This window comes from Mus pahari, chromosome 3 (genome assembly GCF_900095145.1).
Source record: "Mus pahari chromosome 3, PAHARI_EIJ_v1.1, whole genome shotgun sequence".
Lineage (NCBI taxonomy): Eukaryota > Metazoa > Chordata > Mammalia > Rodentia > Muridae > Mus > Mus pahari.
Genome location: NC_034592.1, coordinates 103,310,277 through 103,330,204, shown reverse-complemented (window position 1 = coordinate 103,330,204; position 19,928 = coordinate 103,310,277). Strand labels below are relative to the sequence as shown.

The window sequence follows — 19,928 nt, the reverse complement described above, 5'->3', positions numbered from 1 at the left end:
GAGGCAGGCGGATTTCTGAGTTCGAGGCCAGCCTGGTCTACAAAGTGAGTTCCAGGACAGCCAGGGCTACACAGAGAAACCCTGTCTCGAAAAATCCAAATAAATTAAATAAATAAATAAATAAATAAATAAATAAATATCTTTAAGTTAAGCATGGTGGTGCACATCTTTAACACCAGCATTCAAGAAGTAGAGGCAAGCAGATCTGTCAGTTCAAAGCCAGCTTGTCTATACATAACAAGTTCCAGGCCAGCCAAGATGCTCTCTCAAAAATAAAGAAAGAAAGAATAAAAAATAAAAATAAATAAAATAAAAGCAAGAAAAAAAAGAATAAAAAGAGAGCCAAACTGAGCTGGAGAGATGGCTTAGTGGTTAAGAGTACTGCTCTTCTAGAGGTCCTGAGTTTAATTCCCAGCAACCACATGGTGGCTCACAACCCTATATAATGGGATGTAATGCCCTCTTCTGGTGTGTTTGAAGACAGCTACAATGTACTCACGAACATAAAATAAATAAATCTTAAGAGACAGAGAGAGAGAGAGAGAGAGAGAGAGACAGACAGACAGACAGACAGACAGACAGACAGATAGATATCGAGCATGCCAACCATGAGTGCACATCTGTAATCCCAGTGGCTGGGAAGAGACAGAAGGATCCTAAGTTCGAGGTCAACCTGGGCTAAATATAGCAAACTCCAAGCAGGTTAGGCTATACACTAAAACCTTGACCCCCCCCCAAAAAAATTTAGAGTGGAAGTTTATGTACAAACGTACAAACACACACACACACAAACACACACACTCTTTCTCTCTCTTACCGTGGATATTACTTAATCTCTTTTTCAGCAGTACTTATCTGTACATACAGAGTACTACAATGACGTATCAGTATATAATATACAATATACAAAACTTGAGTACCTCTTACCTGAACTGCTTGGTATCAGAAGTATTCCAGGTTTTGGAGCTTTTTTTTTTTTTTTTTTTTTTGAATAACAGGTTTAATTATATAATATGAATTTATTTTTAAAAATACATTAGGACATTTTCATAGATAATAATTTTCAAATTGTATTTTTATCTGGGCCATTTATGAGTCAGGATGAACTTAGGGCAGTAAATTCACCTTATGAGTATATCTTATGCCTTAATTAGATAAACTGTTTCAGTTATAACTCAGTTATCATTTATCCTTCATCTCCATAAATAATCATGAATTGTTTACATGTGCTAACAAGGATCAAGCCACAAATAAAAGCTTCCTGTATTGATAAATTATCCAATATGCCTACAATTCTAGATCCTGAACCAAGTACATATTCATCACAGAAAAATAAGCTGTCACATCAAAGTACTAAAAGCAGGTGTGGTTACTTTATAGCAAGTAATATTAATCAACATCTACAGTATTCACAGAACCAATGAATTCTAAAATCTGGCCCATTTCTTTCTTTCTTTCTTTCTTTCTTTATTTATTATATGTAAGTACACTGTAGCTGTTCTCAGACACTCCAGAAGAGGGCATCAGATCTTGTTACGGATGGTTGTGAGCCACCATGTGGTTGCTGGGATTTGAACTCCGGACCTTCGGAAGAGCAGTCGGGTGCTCTTACCCACTGAGCCATCTCACCAGCCCATCTGGCCCATTTCTAAGAACAGAAAAACTATTACCCAACCAGAGAGGTAATCAGTGGGTAAAGTTGTCCTTTTACCCACACACATGCACACACACTTAATAAATGTAAGTTTAAAACAAAAAAATATGACTTACCTTTCAGAAATCTCATGTTTCAACTGAGGAACTTCATGTGTCGAGTCAGTATTCATAAATCCAAGAAAATCTTGTTTTACATTATGGGGAGCCTTCTCTAAACCTAGGCTTGATGTTTCATGACCCCTTAACACAGGATCAAAATCACCTGAATGTATCTCTGACCCCTCACCTTCTGTAAGACGAACACGATGAGCAGGAGAACTAGAAACACTATTCCCTTCTTGATCGGAGCTATTCCTCTGTTTTCCTTCTCTCTGAGGCTTACTGCTCAACCCATCATCCCGAAAGCCTTTGGCAAAAGGATTGTAATCTATTTTCAACTGAGTAATCTGAATGTTCTGATAAGCTGTTACTGCAAAGAACTCAGTCTGGGGGAAAGTAAAAGTATGAACACCTGGGCCATTTAATTGTATCACTTCTGTAGCCTTTTCTGCTGGCACCAAATGAAGCCTTGGCAGATAACGATGCATAGAGTGCAAGATAATATGTCCTTCCTGGTCCAGTGTATTGTTGGTAAGTTTGAGTTTATAGAAAGATACTGGTTGATGCATCCAATAATGACCTGTAGAAGGAGATTCTGGATGAATGAAAACTCTCCCCAAAATATGGGGTTCAGCCTTCCCACTGGGTTCCCACCAACGACCATTCCACTTATACCGATGACTATCCACAGGAGATATGTCCATTACAAGGATATACTTTAAATTTGAATCTAAGCCTGTTATCCAATATCGACAATAAGGAAACATGCGTCTTCCCTGTTTGGTCAGAATCATCTCTGTGCTTCGATTATGGAACTCATTCCACATACTATTGTTATCAAGGGTAACAGTGATTTTTCCCACAGTACAATCAGCCGGAAGGCAAATTTTCTCTTTAGATTTTCCTGGTGATGACTCCCTACTCAACAAAGCACGGGCATCTCGATTAGTAACTAAAATTCCTTGATCAGTTTTGCCATTTCCTGGCTGCTTTAGGATGACAAAGAAAGTAGGTGCTCCTCCTGTCACTGTCCCTCCATCTTGATTGGTCAATATGATTTGCTGTTTCTCTTCCATGATTCCAGTGAGAAATTCAGTAGTAAGAAAACCGTAGTCAATACATAGTTACAAATGCTTTTTCATTCTAAAAAACAAACAAACAAAAAATAGAACTTTAGTCAACTCAGAATTTTTCTAACAAAAATACAACTGTTAGGGCTGGAACTGTAACTCATCTGGTAGATTTGCCTAGCATACATAAAGTCCTGGGTCCAATTTTCAGCCCTCCGTATACCAGGAGTAGTGGCATAGACCTGTACTCTAAGCACTTGGGAGATGGAGAAAGCACAAGTTCAAAGTCAGTCAGTGGTGCAGGCACAGATAAACTTGCCCATGCTCCAGTAAATAATCACCTACCCATGCTCATGCAAGCAACCCTACTTAAACTTAGTAGAGGTCAGAGAGATGGCTCAGTAGATCAGGCAAGCCAGTTGATCGAAGTTCAATCCCTGAACCTTACAAAAAAGTGAATAAAGAGAATTGATTTTAAAACCCTTTCCTTTGACATGCAGACACATACATTCACATACTAAAAATTTATCTAAAACCTTTAAACTCACTGACTCACAGACACACAAAGAACATTAATACTAATATATTGAGAAAAAAGGGGTTTTTTTCAATTTTTTATTATTTTCTTTATTTACATTTCAAATGCTATCCCGAAAGTTCCCTATACCCCCCTGCCCTGCTCCCCTACTCACCCCCTCCCACTTCTTGGTCCTGGCGGTCTCCTGTACATATAAAGTTTGCAAGACCAAGGGGCCTCTCTTCCCAATGATGGCCGACTAGGCCATCTTCTGCTACATATGCAGCTGGAGACATGAGCTCTGGGGGTACTGGTTAGCTCATATTGTTGTTCCACCTACAGGGTTGCAGACCCCTTCAGCTCCCTGGGTACTTTCTCTAGCTCCTCCACTGGGGGCCCTGTGTTCCATCCAATAGCTGACTGTGGAGAAAAAAGGTTTTGATTGGAGAGGGAAGAGAGGAAATGAAGTAGGGATGAAAATTCATGGAATCCGATGCAAGATACAAGTATGAAATTGCAAAAAAAAAAAAAAAAAAAAGTAAGTTTAAGGGAATTCAAGATCACCCTGGGATACATGAGAGCCTGCCACAAAATGTTATCCAAAAATATTCCTAATTCTCTTAAGACACGGCTTATAGCCTTCTTTCAATCATTGTAAGGGTATTTGTTCTGGAATCCCGAATCATTCTTTTAAAAAAATTAGGGAGTAGGAGGGGGAGATGGTTTCTTAATACTCATTATGTAGATCAAGCTAGCCTCAAACTTAAAACAATCTTCCTGTGTCTGGCTGTTAAGTACTGAAATTATAGGCATGGGTCACTACACCCCATTACCCTAATCATTTCTATCATCTTTAAACTAATTTTAATCTAATCTAACTAGCTAAGTTATATCCCCAGCCCATGTTTGATTTTTCTCATCTACAGCTTGTCATTTGGTGAATATGTTGTTTCACACATACAAAGACTACTCTTAAACTCTAAGATAACCTTACTGTCCACTGCAAAAATCAAATGTACTTTAGAAGTGCTAGGCTACTCCAAGAAAGAAAAAAGAAATCCATTCTGGCAATATTCTAAAGTACTCTGTATTTTGCTTTCTTAAGGTTTTAATAAAGAACACAGGCTGGTGGTGCAAACCTTTAATCCCAGCACTAGGGAGGCTGAGGCAGGAGAATCTCATAGAATTCTAGGCCAGGCTAAGTTTTTGGTTCAGCCTTTCCTCATCAAGCATTTACCTAGATTAAAGGGTTGGAAAGGGTCTTAAATTGTAAAGAGAGAAATTCTTGGGCTAGAGAGATAGTTCAGTGGTTGTTAACTCGACAGCTGGGCCTGGTGGCGCAAGCCTTTAATCCCAGCACTCGGGAGGCAGAGGCAGGCGGATTTCTGAGTTCGAGGCCAGCCTGGTCTAAAAATTGAGTTCCAGGTCAATCAGGGCTTTACAGAGAAACCCTGTCTCGAAAAAAAAAAAAAAAAAAAAAGAGTATTGACTGCTCTTCCAGAGGTCCTGAGTTTAATTCCCAGCAACCACATGGTGGCTCGCAACCATCTGTAGTAAGATCTGATGCACTCTTCTGGTGTGTCTGAAGACAGCTACAGTGTACTCATATAAATAAAATAAATCTAAAAAAAAAAAAAAAAGAGAAAGAGAGAGAAATTCTCAGTCCCCTCACTACACATATTCACACTCTCTAACAGCATATTCACACTCTCTAACAGACATCGTTTAAAACAATTAGCAGCCGGGCCTGGTGGCGCAGGCCTTTAATCCCAGCACTCGGGAGGCAGAGGCAGGCGGATTTCTGAGTTTGAGGCCAGCCTGGTCTACCAAGTGAGTACCAGGACAGCCAGAGCTATACAGAGAAACCCTGTCTCGAAAAACCAAAAAAAAAAAAAAAACAATTAGCAAGGCTGGTGAGATGGCTCAGCGGGTAAGAGCACCCGACTGTTCTTCTGAGTTCAAATCCCAGCAACCACATGGTGGCTCACAACCATCCGCAAAGAGATCTGACTCCCTCATCTGGAATGTCTGAAGACAGCTACAGTGCACTTACACACAATAAATAAATAAATAAATAAATAAATAAATAAATAAAAAATTAATGCATTCTTAAAAAAAAATAAAACAATTAGCAAGTTGCATTAATTTTAACAAATTCAAAGTGCCCTTTTTTTTTCATCCAGTGGTCTTTGGTAAATTTTTATTATAATAAAAATTTTATTGTCACCCTGATACAACCCATAAAACACACTATGTAGCAACCCAATTAAATGATTTACATACTTAACTATACCAAGTCAAAATTAGAAGTCAATCTACTACTTTTAAAACAGAAATTTCAAATGATGGTCAACACATTCTCAATGTTGCCCATGCTAACCATGTCCTTCCAACGATAAATGTATTACTATACAGGAGGCTCACGACGGTGTTTGTCTTTTGATTAAATTAAATCGCATTTTGAAACGCAAATTTTTTACATTATCTCCATTTGCAGGTATCAATCTGAAACAATTCAAGCTAACAAGCTTTTAGTTGCCTATGGGTTACTTAAGTAGAACCTGGAAAACTAACTTTTACTGCAGAAATGGACAGCAAATTTAAAATAAATATGCCAAAGCACCCAGAGAGTGAAATTTCAGGTCTTTCACTTGTATTGCAGTTAAGTGGACACAACGTACTACCTATGTATTAAAAAATAAATAAACCTCCAGTTACTCGCTTTTCAGCTAGCCACAAACATGAAAAAATGTCGCAAAGAAAACCCTTCCAGGGTAGAGTCCCAAGGATCACGTGAAGCCAGGCGGAACCCAGTGTTCCTAGGGCTGTTCAGCCGCTTTCAGTTACCTTGGAGACTACACAAGCAGTCACCCCGCCAGCCCATTTCCCAGCAGTCCTCTCGCTACTCTCCGGCACCTTAACTGCAGCAACATCGTGCCCAAAAAGCCAGCAAGACAGGCAGGGTTGACCAAGCACTTGGCCACGCAAGCCTGGCAAGCTCAGCAACACCCACAGGCTGAGCATAAGTGAGCCCTAACTTCTCAAGATCCGCGTGTCGGCTTCGGCGACGCGAACAAGAGTGGGTCTCCCTCAGACGGAGATTTCCCTGTTCTACTAATCAAGCCACTCTTCAGGCACTCTTCACCCATCCCTGCTTCCATCCTTTTGCCAGAGAAAAAGAGACATTCTCGGGGAATGAAGGTGAAGGCAAAAAGCTTCCCAGCAATACACTCTGCCAACAATTTCACCAGTTTGAAAACTACTCCCAACTTCTCTATCAGCTTCGAACACAGATTCCCCAACTTATAAGCTTACTAATGCCCCCGCGCACCTTACACTCGACTCAAAGACGTACTTGAAAATTCAACAGAAACGGGAAGTCCTATGAACAGAAAACGAGTCACGGCTACCCCAGAAAGAGAAAAGGGAAACACCACCTGTTCCCCACCTGTTTTCTCCGCCTTCGATTTTGCACTTACAAATCACAGCTCCTTTGTTTACAAAGTTCTCACTCTCATTCAACTCACTCATCGCTCCCTCATTAAATTCGGGGCCTTGCCTCAATTTGACCAGAAATTACACGCTAGGAAATGTTTGAATAGGTGTCAAAACACTGCATCCAGTTCCTTGGAGAAACAGACACTGGTTGTTTCCCTCGCAGAGTGGAAACCCAGAGAGCTGAACTCTAAAACCTGTGCTTATTCGATCGATAACCAGGCTAGAAATCGTCACGCGGAACGTGCCATGCTGTTCACACCCCACGCACGCGAGGGCAGGGCCGTGCCATAGGCACTTCTCACCCCGCCCGCCTCGTGGTCACGGTCTCCGGCGTCGATGTTCCTAGTTAGTTCTCCGAGCGACACGGAAGTGCGGTCGGGGAGGCGTGCGAGATGACATGCGCAACTCGCTCATGGGACCAAAGGCTGCACAGCGTAAGGCCCAGCCAGGCCCAGGCGTGCGAAGCTCTCTCTACAGAACGCTGGTCAAGCCGTTCAAATACACAAGTGGTTTAAACTCAAAAAAACTCCAATCGGGCCACTACTGGAGCGACGCCCTCCACCCAGGCCCGAGAGTTACCGTGCGGGGCGTGGTCGGCCTCACCCCGAGTCCTTCATATCCCTCTAGGGGAGGGTTATTCTGAAGGGTTCCACACCGTGTGTCCGCTTGAGCTGAAGAGCCTGCGCACGCACCGGATGTCCACGTCACTGCGCACGCGCTCCTACCCGCTTGGAGCCGGCCGCGCAGGCGCATAGGAAGGCACGAGCAGCACCCCTTTGCCCCTCCCCCAACATCAGGAGGCCAAACGGCCCGGAGCAGCGTCAGGACCCTAGGGTTCCGCCCACGGAGCCGAAGCCGTAGCCTTTTCGCGTTTTAGTAATCCAGAAAGAACTACTGAAGCTTCCAGAATCAGGAAAGGAGAGACAGGAGAGAGGTACGCAATACGCTCAATCCTGTATTCGAAGCCTTCGTGAAAATTCTGAAACCACTGCCCACCGGGCCTTTCCCAACAAGACTCTTCAGCCTTTCCCAGAGACTTCTCACCGGCCCCGCCCCTGCCATACCCAACCCCACCCACATGAAGCTTCATAGACCGCCTGGCTTCGCAAGTCCTTCAAAAACAAACAAACAACACACACACACACAAACTGAGGACCTCCTGTACAAAGTGCTATAGGGTTGGAAAGTGCCAGAGCACTGGAAAAGCTTGAAGCAAAGACCACAAAAGAAGAGTGAGCAATTTTCCAATATTCACCAACAAAGAACACTAGGAAAATTCGAGAAAGCCTTGTTGAGAGCAGAGAATGGAAGTTTATGCATATATTCTCAACACTGAGGCTGAAGCAGGATTGCTGCAAGTTCGAGGCTAACCTGAATTCTATAGTGAGTTCAAGTTCCAGAGAAGGCTAGGCTGCCAAGACACCATGCTGAAATGAAAAGCAAAGCAAAGAAAGGTTCTATAAAGGAAAAAGAGCTGCCACTAAATTGCTTGATACCAAGATTAAAGATGTCTTAAAAAGAAATGGTCAAGAAATTTGCCTGAGAATTTTATGTGAAATGTAGTGCCTTGAGCCTGTATATTTTGTTGTTGTTGTTGTTGCTTCTTCAAGACAATGAAGCTTTAAAATTTAAAGAAAACATTAACCAACAAGTATGTCAAACAATTGCCAAACTAAGTCAGAGAGCAATAATTCTCAACCAATCACCAAAAATTTTAGGTTTTTTTCTCTTCCATTTACTACTTCCATGCTGCTAATCTACCAGCAAATGTTTAAAGTGAAAAGGAGTGCAAAGAATTGAGTAGAAAACATAAAATGCACTCCATATTACCAAACTTTTCACTCTCAAGAGATAATAGAAAAACGTATTCTGTGCTAAGTGACAATACAAACCCTTTGAAGGAAAACAAGACTGTAAGGATGGAGCCAAGAGGAAGGACACAGATAGCCAACAGGGTTGATCTGACTTGCTTCTCTCCACTTAGCTATTTATTCCTGAGGAGATACGCAACACATAGGCAGAAACTGCCTATTCTAATCAAGCCCAGAACTAAAGTTTACAGACTTCTGAAATCCATGATTCAGGAAAACCATTCAAGATCTTAGACAAAACTGAAAACCATTTCTTTAATATGTTCCTCTTCTCTGACCCAAGAACCTTTCCTACTAAACCAAGATGCCTTCTCAAGGGTTGTAATGTTTCTCAAAAAAATCTCATTTTTCTGAGACTAAAATTTGAGTTTATTTAGTAGTAAACTGTCTGCCCCTAAGGTATGAATGACTCAGGAGCATCTCAAAAAAAAGACAACCCAAATAGCGTCTCTAATTGGAAAATCTACGAGAGTAACTTGCATGGGAGAGTGCAACAGAGATGCTCTTTGGTGCTCTTTCCCTGCTCCAGGCAAACATGAAATACCAGATTTCAATTTCCACCAATTACTGATTTTCATTACTGACCAGCTAGTCTCCTGAGCATATCATCAATCACTTTCCCAAAATCCTAAGAATGTTTGCCCTGACATTTTGGGCTTTCTCATTGTTTTCTCTGAAGACCTCTCCTCACGATTTCTTGAGCTTCTTGCTCAAGACATCCATTGCTGACCCTGACTCAAAAGGCATGACTTTTACTGCTCCATCTCCCTCCAGGTGACAAGATTTACAGCTTGCCCACGCTACTGCTTTTCTCTCAACTACCGAAATAGTCCTCCAGATTAATTTGTTTTAGGTAACGACAAATTTTTAAGATGCAGCATTATTAGATCCTCTAATAGGTACACTACCCATAAGTTTTCAAAGTGGAGTCTAGTTAACCTATAAATTGGAAAGTAAGAGTCTGAGAGTTCTTTGAGCATTTGTGTTTTTATATGCTAATCTACAATTAATAACATAGCTCTACTTATTTCAGTGATTCAGTTTGGATATACCAAGTAACCATTTTTGCTTATAGTAGGGTTTCATGTATCCCTTGCTGGCTTCAAAATTACACTGTCAAAGATGCGACTGAGCTTCTGATTCTCCTGGCTCCACCTCTGGGTACAACAAATGGATGCCACTGCTAAAGTCGGTTTTAAGAATGCTAGGCAAGCACCCTGTCAATTGTGCTATATCCCCAGGGACCAAGTGACTTGGTTTTGTTTTGTATTTTTAAATTGCTTTTTCAAGTTACATTGAAACACAATGGCTACATTCTACTTTCAATGCAGTGTTCCTCAGATTGTACTTAGTTGTATTCTATTTTCATTGGCCAGATGCCATGGTACATACCTTTAATCCTGCACTATGAGACAGAGGCAAGTGGATCTCTGTTAGTTTGAAGCCAACCTGGTTTACATATTGACAACCAGAGCTACATAGACAGACCTTGTCCCCCCCTCCCAAAAAAAAGGGGAGAAGAGGGGAAAGCCATCCTTAGCCAGAAAAGATGGCACATGCCTAATATCATGCATTTAGGAAAATCCTAAACTCCCAAACAAGCCAAAGCTATAAAGTAAGTTCACAGTCAGCATGAACTACCTGTCTCCAAAAAAAAAAAAAAAAGGAAGGCGAGATAGAGCTCAGAGGTAGAGTACTTGCAAAAGTGCATGCACAAAACCCTGGATTCAATCTCCAGCATTAAAAATCCAAAACCTAGCCGGGCAGTGGTGGCACACGCCTTTAATCTCAGCAGAAGCAGGCAAATTTCTGAGTTTGAGGCCAACCTGGTCTACACAGTGAGATCCAGGACAGCCAGGGCTACACAAAGAAACCCTGTCTCGAAAAACCAAAAAAAAAAAAAAATCTAAAACCTAGCCAGGGGTGATGGCACATACCTTTATTCCCAGTACTCTGGAGGTAAAGGCTGGTGGAGCTCTGTGAATTCTAGGCTAGCTGATCTACAGAGTTCTAGGACAGCCTGTCTAGGGAAAAAAAAAAAAAGACACCCTTCTACTGTACCATGTCTTAGGCCCATGTTTCTCACATTTTACCTAAGAGGATCATCCCTAATCTTTCATACTTAAATGCCATTTGTTAAACTTCCTACTAACAAAGAGGACTAGATGAAGTATACTCTAAACAAATATGCAGTATGTAAGTATGGTTAAAAAAAAAAAAAAAAAACCTAAAAGCCTATGGCAGAGGAAAAACACTGAAAAATTATGCAAATATATGAAACAAGCCATACTTACTTTACATGAAGAGCACCAGTGCCTTGAAAACCTAGGTTATGGTAATCAACATAGTTTTTGCCACCAACCCTGATCAACCCGGAGTCATCTCTGGAAACCTACATAAAGAACTAACTACCACAACTTTCCATCTGAGCTCCACATGCTTTTTGTGGCACATGTATGTAAACACACAAATACATCAAAAAGAATACCATCTATCATTACAATGTTTTTTTTAAAGGAGCATTTTAAGATTAGATACTAGAGAGGGCATACCTTACAATGAGTAAACCATCTTTAATGCTTCTATATAAATCTGAAAAACTTTGATCTTTCAAATATATCTCAAATGGCAAAAATATCTAATTATCTTAAATTCTTAGTGGCAATATATACTGCTGGTTATAGGAATGCACTATCTAAAAAGCCAGTTTTAAATAAACTGAAAAATAACCTACAGTGTTAAGAAGTTTTTATTTTCAAAACAGAAACGCAGTTAACAGCTCAGAAAAGATTCGTACTCTTGATAAGAGTCCACCTGGGAGGAAGAAGGCACATCTGTAATCTAGCACACTCCTTCCATGTTCAGTAAACATAACTGGAAACCAAATTCCTATGTTAATACACACCTCCATTTTAGTTACAAGGTCCTATTTTCCCACTCCTTAAATCTTAAAGCCCTCTAGACCTGTCAGTGTTAAGGTGACAGAGACACAGCTCCATACTGCCTCCTTCAGCACCCTGAGGAGTTTCCCTAGACTTTTAAGACCTTGACTCAAGCCAGATCAAATTCATGTCTTTAATACCTAAAGGCTAGTCAGTATAATAAAGAAGAGATAGTTTCTTTAAAAGATATTTTAGTAATAGTTTTATTAATTCTTTGTAGATTCCATATATTTTGATCATTCTCATCTCCTTCGCCATTAAAAATATTTTAATATCTTCAATATTTATTTATGGTATCAAATCCAGTTCCATGAGACCCAATGCCCTCTTCTGGCCTGTAACAACATAGTATATGTAAACTCACACATACTCATACACATAACATAAATAAAAATAAATGAATAAATCTTACGAATCTGTCACAAGTGCTGCACTACTCTAGTGCACCTCCTTTCTTTACAAATCGACTTCTGGTGAGATTCCTAGAAAACTGCAAGTTTGTGCATGGGAGAGAACAGTTTTTACTTGTGCTGGAATTCTTGCTCTTCCACTCACTGGTAAAGGCTTCAACCAGATTTCAAAATATGGGGCTTCTTCCCCCTTCTCATACCTCCAAGATTTCCCTTTACCTTTTTATCCTAACTCAGAATCACTTCAAACTCCTCAAAACTTTGTTTCTGAAATCAAGATTTCACACCCTAAAATCTTATGTTTCCAACACATGGTCATGGGCTGTGAACACTTCCTAAAGGCATTTAAGTATAAGATGGGCCAGTAAAATGCATATTCCTCTGCAGCTATTTGGGCAGCTACTTATTACATACAATAGGCAAAGCATTGATTTTAGCACTTCATACACTTTACCTCACTAATCCTCAAAACAATAGGTACAGTCTCCAATGTTCTTCTTTTCTTTTTTGAGACAGCATCTTGCTATGTAACCCAACCTCTGGCCTTAAGATCACAGCAAACACCCTGACTTGCTGCAGCCTCCAAAGAGCAGAATGACAGCTGTGATCAACATACTCAACTTGATGTTAAAAAGTGATGACAATGAAGATAGGTAGGTAGGTTGGTTGGTTTGAAACCAGCACTCAGGAGTCAGTCAAAGGCAAGCAGATATCTATGAGTTTGAGACCACCCAAAGCTACATAGTAAGACCCTGTCTCAAAAATAAATATAAAATAGATAATCTGGAGAGATGGCTCAGTCGTTAAGAGCACTGACTACTCTTCCAGAAATCCTGAGTTCAAATTCCCAGCAACCACATGGTGGCTCACAACCACCTGTAATGAGATCTGATGCCCTCTTCTGGTATCTGAAGACAGCTACAGTGTACTCATATAAATAAAATAAATCTTAGCCGGGCATGGTGGCACACACCTTTAATCCCAGCACTCGGGAGGCAGAGGCAGGCGGATTTCCGAGTTCCAGGCCAGCCTGGTCTACAAAGTGAGTTCCAGGACAGCCAGGGCTATACAGGGAAACCGTCTCGAAAAACCAAAAAAATAAAAAAATAAAAAAAAATAAATCTTTAAAAAAAATAAATCCAAGTTGTGCAGTAATTCCAGAACTGAGAAGGCTGAGGTAAGATTGCCATGCCATGTATAACACACACAATGTAAAAAAAGAGATATATTTTTAGATAGATAAATGCCAAGCTAACCAGTCTGTTACACTGGCAAGTAAACATTTACTGGGGAAATTTGGAAAGTAGTATAATGTAAGAGCAAAACTGTGGGAGCTGGGAAGCTGGCTCAGCTAGTAAAGTGGTTGTCATAAAAACAGGTTTGATCCCTAACAGGTATTTAAAAGAAAGCCAGGTGAGGTGTTAAACACCCATAATCCTGGCACTAGGGAAACAAAGAAAGAAACATCTCTGAAGCTTACCAGCGGAATCTGTGAGCTCCGGGTTCAACCAGAGTAAACTGCTTACTGTGCAATCATAAATAACTGGGTCTGAATCCCCAGCTCCCTTTTAAAAGCTAGGAATGCTGAAGAATATCTGTAATCAAAGAGCAGGGGATGCAAATATAGGTGACTCCATGGAGCTCACTAGCTAGAAAGGCTACCACAATCAGTGAGTTTCATGGTTCAGAGAAACACCCTTTCTCAAAAAATAATACGAAGAGTGACTAACCTAGGAGAAACTCAACATTAACACTTGGCTTCCAAATGCATAATACACAAACACACATATCTTACACATGCGCATACACAAACACAGAGATTAGCAAACACAAGGTGATGCCAGGAGGGTACTGTCTGAAAATGCATTCTATCATTAGAAAAGAATATGAAACAAACTGACTTCCATGATACGATGACAGCCATACTACAGAAAGAAGTAGCAGGGGAAGAGTTGTGCAAGTATGTATAAATGATAGTAACTCCATAAAATATATTCTGCATGCTTTCATAAGGCCCACAACTAACACATATATATATACTTTTTTTTCCCTTGAGGTAAGGTCTTACTCTGCAGCCATGATGGTGGCCTAGAACTCACATTGTAGGCCAGGTTGGTCTGTGACTCCCTGTTTTGATGTCCCAAGTGCTGGCATTACAAGCACAAACCAACACTTCTGGGTCTCTATATTTTGCTTTTTTTTAATTTTTATTTTTTGGTGGTAATAGGGACTGAATCCACAGCCTTATGCATCCTAGCAAGCACTGAGCTGTATATTCCCAAACCTTTATAGTTTTAGATAGAAAAAAATTTTAAACTTTTTTTTTCAGTGCTGGAGATCAACTAAGGGCTTTCCCTGTCCATACAGCGATTCAGTCCATAGAGCTATATCCCTAGCCCTGCAAAATAGTAACATTATTTTACATGTCAAATTTATATAATATTCCAATTTCAGGGAATGTAAATAACTGAAACATAGCCATGTATTTACTGTCTATACCTGCTTTCATGCTGGCAGAAATGGGACCTACATAGCACAAAATATTTACTATCTGACCTTTTATTTAAAAGGTTTGCCAACTCTTGGCTTCCTAACCTGAAAGTCAAACACTTGTAATATGGATAAACAAAGATGAATAAGAGAAATAAATGGCATGAAATAAAACTGAGATACCGCTAACTGAGGAATCTAATTTGTCACAACTTACTTAACTTTAAAAATCCACTAAATCCCAGCACTTGGGAAGCAGAAGGATCAGAAAGTCATGGTTATCTTCAGCCATAAGAATGTTCTTGCTTGGGGGCTAGAGAGATGGCTCAGTGGTTAAGAGCACTGGCTGCCCTTCCAGAGGTCCTGAGTTCAATTCCCAGCAACCACATGGTGGCTCAACCATCTGTAATGGGATCTGATTCCTTCTTCTGGTGTGTCTGAAGACAGCTACAGTATAGTCAAATAAATGAAATAAATCTGAAAAAAAAAAAGAATGTTCTTCCTTAAATAGAACATGTAAGCAAGAATAGGCTACATGAGACCCTGTCTCACAGAAATAAGACAAGAAAATGAACATAACTTTAGCCAAGCATGGTGACTTAACAACTGTAAGCCAACACATGGGAAACAAGAGGATCACTAACATACTATCTCAAAAAAGTATCATGCATAGAGGTGGGTGCCTCTAATCCTAGCATTCAAGATGCAGAGGCAAGCAGATCTTTGTGAGTTTGAGAGTGCTGGTCTACACAGTGAGTTCCAGGTCAGCCAGTGCTATATAAAGAGACCCTGTCTCAAAAAAACAAAAAGTAAACAGATTTGTGTATCAGGTGGGAAGTTACTGTAATCTACATTCAGGAAACAAAAGCAGGGCAATTTCTGTGATTTCAGACACAGCTTGTTTATATATCTAAGATGTGGGCCAGGCCAGCCAGATCTAAATACCTGTCTCAAAAGATAAAAAGGGAAAGCAGAGAAAATAAAGAGCAGGGTACCTTTCTACACATGCTAATCCCAGAGGCTAACACAGAAAGCTCAAGAGTTTGAAGAAACCTAAGTGATACACTGTCCCCAAAAGATTGTAAGATGGCTCTGCTTGCTAAGGAGCTTGCTGCCAAGCCTGGGGACATATTGGATGCCTGGGGCTTACATTGTAGAAGGCAAAATCTCCTGTAAGTAGTTGGCTAGTCTTTGCATGCTACACATACACAACACACAAATACTTTTTTTTTTTTAATTTTTAAAGAGAATGAATGAGGGGCAAGAATGTTGATCAGTTCTTAAAGTATTTACAAGCATGAGGACTGAGTTCAGACCACCAGCACCCATGTGAAAACAAAAAATAGTAATAATAAAAATAAAACTAATTAATTTTTTTTAAAAAGGGGGGTGAGGACTAATGAAGTGGCTTAGTGGTTAAGAGCACTGGATGCTCTTCCAGAAGACCTGAATTTGATTCCCAGTACCCACATGGTGTGATTCATAACTATCTGTTACTCAGGTTCCAGGGGACTGGAAACCCTCTTCTGGTCATACACGCAAGCAAAACACCCATACACATAAAATAAAAATAAATAAATCTTAAAAAAAAAAAAAAAGGCAAGTGTGGTGGTGCAATTTTAAACACAGCAGTCAGGAGGCAAAGGCATGTATGTGTAATTTCTATGACTTCAAGGACAGCCTGGTCTACATAGCAGGCTCTAGGCTACACAAGACTACACAATAAGACCCTGCCTTAGAAAAACAAAACAAAATTGGTCCCATCTGTAGTCCCATTTCTGGGGAAGAGACAAGCAGAACCCGAAGATTGTTGGCTATCCAACCTAGCCAAATCAGTGAGCCGCAGGTTCACCGGGAAACCCTGCCTCAAACAGTAAGGCATAGGAGGTGAGGGTACTGCTCAGGGACGCAGATGTCTGCCACAAAGCTACAAGACTTAAATGTAGACCCCCCCCCCCCAGAACTCATGTAACAAAAAATAAAACAAGAATGATCCAATAAACACACTGCTGGGGACCGGGGTGAGGAGACAGGCAGATCCCTGAAATTCATTGGCTGGCCAGTCTAGTTTCAGGTTCAGTGAGAAACCCGATCTCAAAACCTAAAAATAAAGACGGAAAGTGATCCCTAAAAGAGATCCAGTGTGGCTCCTGGACCTTCATACCCATGCAGACCCCTGAATTATGCACACACATACAGACACTTGCACACATCCACACTAACAACTGCACAAACAAAACAATATGGTAGAAAAAAATGATTAAAGATGACATTGGTGTCATCTTCTACCTCCCACATCCATATAAACACATATCAAAAATGAGAATTCAGAGTGGGAAAGAGAGAAATTCTATGCATGCATAATTTGCAAGTTAAGTTCAAATGATGAAAATTAACTGAGTATGGTAGTTCACACCTGCAATTTCAACACTTGAAAAGCTGGCACAAAAGCACTGTAGAGTCAACCTTCAATTCAGGAAGAAGAAAAAAGCTGAAAACTAGCACAAGACTGCATAGAACCCTTGAGAACATAATTATGGATTTAAGAAGTTCAAGTCCTTGACATATGTACCCTATCACTCTGCTTTTGCTGGTATAGTGCTCGTTAACATCAACCTACTTTTTATTGTTATTTATACATCTCCTCAACAATTTACCAGGATTTCATATACAGGAATTGTCTTTTTTAAGTCTCCCAGGGACACTTCATAGGTTGTCCATAGATGGTAGGTGCTCAATAAATGCTGAATGACAAAATAATCAACTCTACTGTGGGTTCACAGCCTGAAATTCTCACACCTACAACTCACACCATTAATCTTCCTTCTATGCAACAAATGAAAGGACATTCCTGGGGTGAAGACTGCTGAGTCTACTGGGTTTATTACATTAGGCTCCTTTTCTAGAAAAGAGCTCAAAGTACATATGTTATGTTAAAATAGAATTCTTGACTACTGAGAAGGTAGGTGGAAAAGTGGGCAAGAGAAGGAAGAATCTATTATAATAGCCTGCCTCCAGAGAATAAGCATTATTCAGTCCTGGGGACTAAAAACACTCCTGCCATGTCTTTGAACTGACCCCCTACATTATTTCTTCAAACTTTGTACTGGCCAATGAATATCAGTGAAACAAAAACTTGCCACAATAATAAGATTCTAAAAATCTCAGCTAGTAGCCCATGATTACATAATGTAGAAAATCTGTTTTTGTGTTTTTGAGACTTTAAGACTGGATCTATACTCCAGGCTAGCCTCCAACTTACTATGTAATCAAGAATGACCCTGAACTCCTGATCCTTCTGCTTCCACAACCCAAGTGGTTGGGTTAGAGACATGCTCACCATATTTATAGTGGTGCTAGGAATTGAACCCAGGGCATGGTTCATTCTGAAGCACTCTACCAATTTAGCTATAACCCTAGATGTAATTTTAATTTACTATTTTGACAAATATAAAAGTTATAAACTAGCATTATCATTAAGCATCTACTACATGCCAAGAACAAATAGATAAAACAATAAGAATACCAAGTGATCTTCTATTGTGCGATAAGCAAAAGTACAAACAGCTTTGGATGAGAAATGCAGTAAGAGATCAACTTCTACTCATCCAAATTTGGAAAAATTATATGCTAAATTATATGCTAAATTATTTTAATTTTTTTTAAATCACCAGTACAATTTCATTAGAATTTAGGATAAAAGTACAGTACAGGTTTGGTGAAAGTCTTGGCAGCCACCAGGAGGAGATAAAGTCTTGCCTTTCAAGTTGCCCATGGATAGAAATAGGTTCTGAAGAAAGGAAATTTGGTTAGTGAGATAACTAAGTAGGTAAAGGTGCTTGCCTTCAAGCCCAAAGAATTTCATCAATCCCTGGGATACACATGGGAAAGAAAGAAATGGACTCCTGAAACTTGTCCTGACATCCCATATGCCCATCCACACACAAGTATGAGTGTATAAACATACATACACACACACACACACACACACACACACACACACACACACCATACACAGGCACGAACACACGATGAAAACCAAAGGCATCAGTTATCTTGGCCCTGGAGTTCCAGGCAGCTGTGAATCCCCTGACATGGGTGCTAGGAACTGAACTCCAGGTACTCTGCAACAACAGTGAACTCCTTACTGCTCAGCATCTCTCAAACTCCTTTCTTAACTTTTAAACTTTTAACTTAAAATTTAACTTCTAATTTTTTTTTGAGACAAGATCTGTCTGTTTATCCTTGACTCTCCTAGAACTCATTCTGTAGACCAGGCTAGCCTCTAATAGAGATCTGCCTGCCTCTGCCTCCTTTAATCCTGGGATTGAAGGCATATGCTATCACTGCTCACCAAATTTTAATTTCTAAAACTAGTCATTATTAGGGACACAAATGATGGGGGGGGGGGGTTGTGTGACATGGAGTACCTGGAAATTGAAGGACATCACGGAATCCTTTCTTTCCATCTACCCTTACATGAGTTCTACCCCAGGCTTGTTTAAGCAAGCACCTTTACCAAGCCCTCTTGGAAGCCAAGATACCTAATTTTTGTTTGGTTAGATTTTATTGTTGTTTTGGTTCTTGTTTTTTGTTTTGTGTTTTTTGTTTTTGTTTTTGTTTTTGTTTTTTGAGACAGGGTCTCTCTATAGTCCGGCCTGTCCTGTAACTTACTGTGTAACAGTAATATACTGGCTCTTGTTTTTTACAGGCAGAGTTTCCTGCACTCAATGCTGGCATTGAACTCCTGGCTTCCACCTTTCAAGTAAAGCTCCACTAACTTTTGTTTTTGTTTTTGTTTTTGTTTTAAATTAACTTCCTCCCAATTTTTAACTCCAAAGTGGGTCCTTTTTACCTCTTGGAACTACAGAAACATGTCCTAGTTTGATTTTTTTGCTTGGTTGGTTTGGTTTTTGGTTTCCGGATAAAGAATTTCTCTGCATAGTCCTGGTTGTCATGGAACCCACTCTATAGACCAGGCTGGCCTCAAACTCAGAGATCAACCTGCCTCTGTCTCCAGAGTGTTAGGATTAAAGACTCTATTCCGGGTTGGCTAGTTGGTTGGCTGGCTGGCTGGTTGGTTTTTTTAACAACTTGACCCAAGCTAGAGTTTTCTGGAAACAGGAGTCTCAGTTGAGAAAAATGCCTCAATTAAGATGGCCGATTGGCAATCAGTGGAGCATTTTCTTGATTAATGACTGATATAGGAAGGCCCACCTCACTATGGATGGTCCTACCCCTGGACAGGGGCCTCAACTGTTTAAGAAAGAAGGCTGGCCGGGCGTGGTGGTGCACGCCTTTAATCCCAGCACTCGGGAGGCAGAGGCAGGCAGATTTCTGAGTTCGAGGCCAGCCTGGTCTACAGAGTGAGTTCC

At 40.3% G+C, this 19,928-nt stretch overlaps 1 protein-coding gene across 9 annotated transcripts in view; it reads right to left on the bottom strand.

Annotated features, from left to right (window-relative positions):
* Positions 1 to 19,928, bottom strand: part of Mga (MAX dimerization protein MGA) — a 92,958-nt gene that overhangs the window by 59,176 nt on the left and 13,854 nt on the right. For 4 of the 9 annotated variants that reach the window (XM_029535789.1, XM_029535795.1, XM_029535796.1 and 1 more), the window contains exons 1-2: positions 7,420 to 7,537; positions 1,771 to 2,898 (exon numbers count right to left, since the gene is read on the bottom strand). In XM_029535789.1, the coding sequence (XP_029391649.1) occupies positions 1,771 to 2,831 (1,061 nt within the window). In that variant the 5' untranslated portion in view covers positions 2,832 to 2,898; positions 7,420 to 7,537. Of the gene's footprint in view, positions 1 to 1,770; positions 2,899 to 3,170; positions 3,269 to 6,790; positions 6,898 to 7,142; positions 7,237 to 7,419; positions 7,538 to 19,928 lie in introns of those variants that run through there. The other 5 variants (XM_029535792.1, XM_029535791.1, XM_029535790.1 and 2 more) reach the window with 4 other exon arrangements.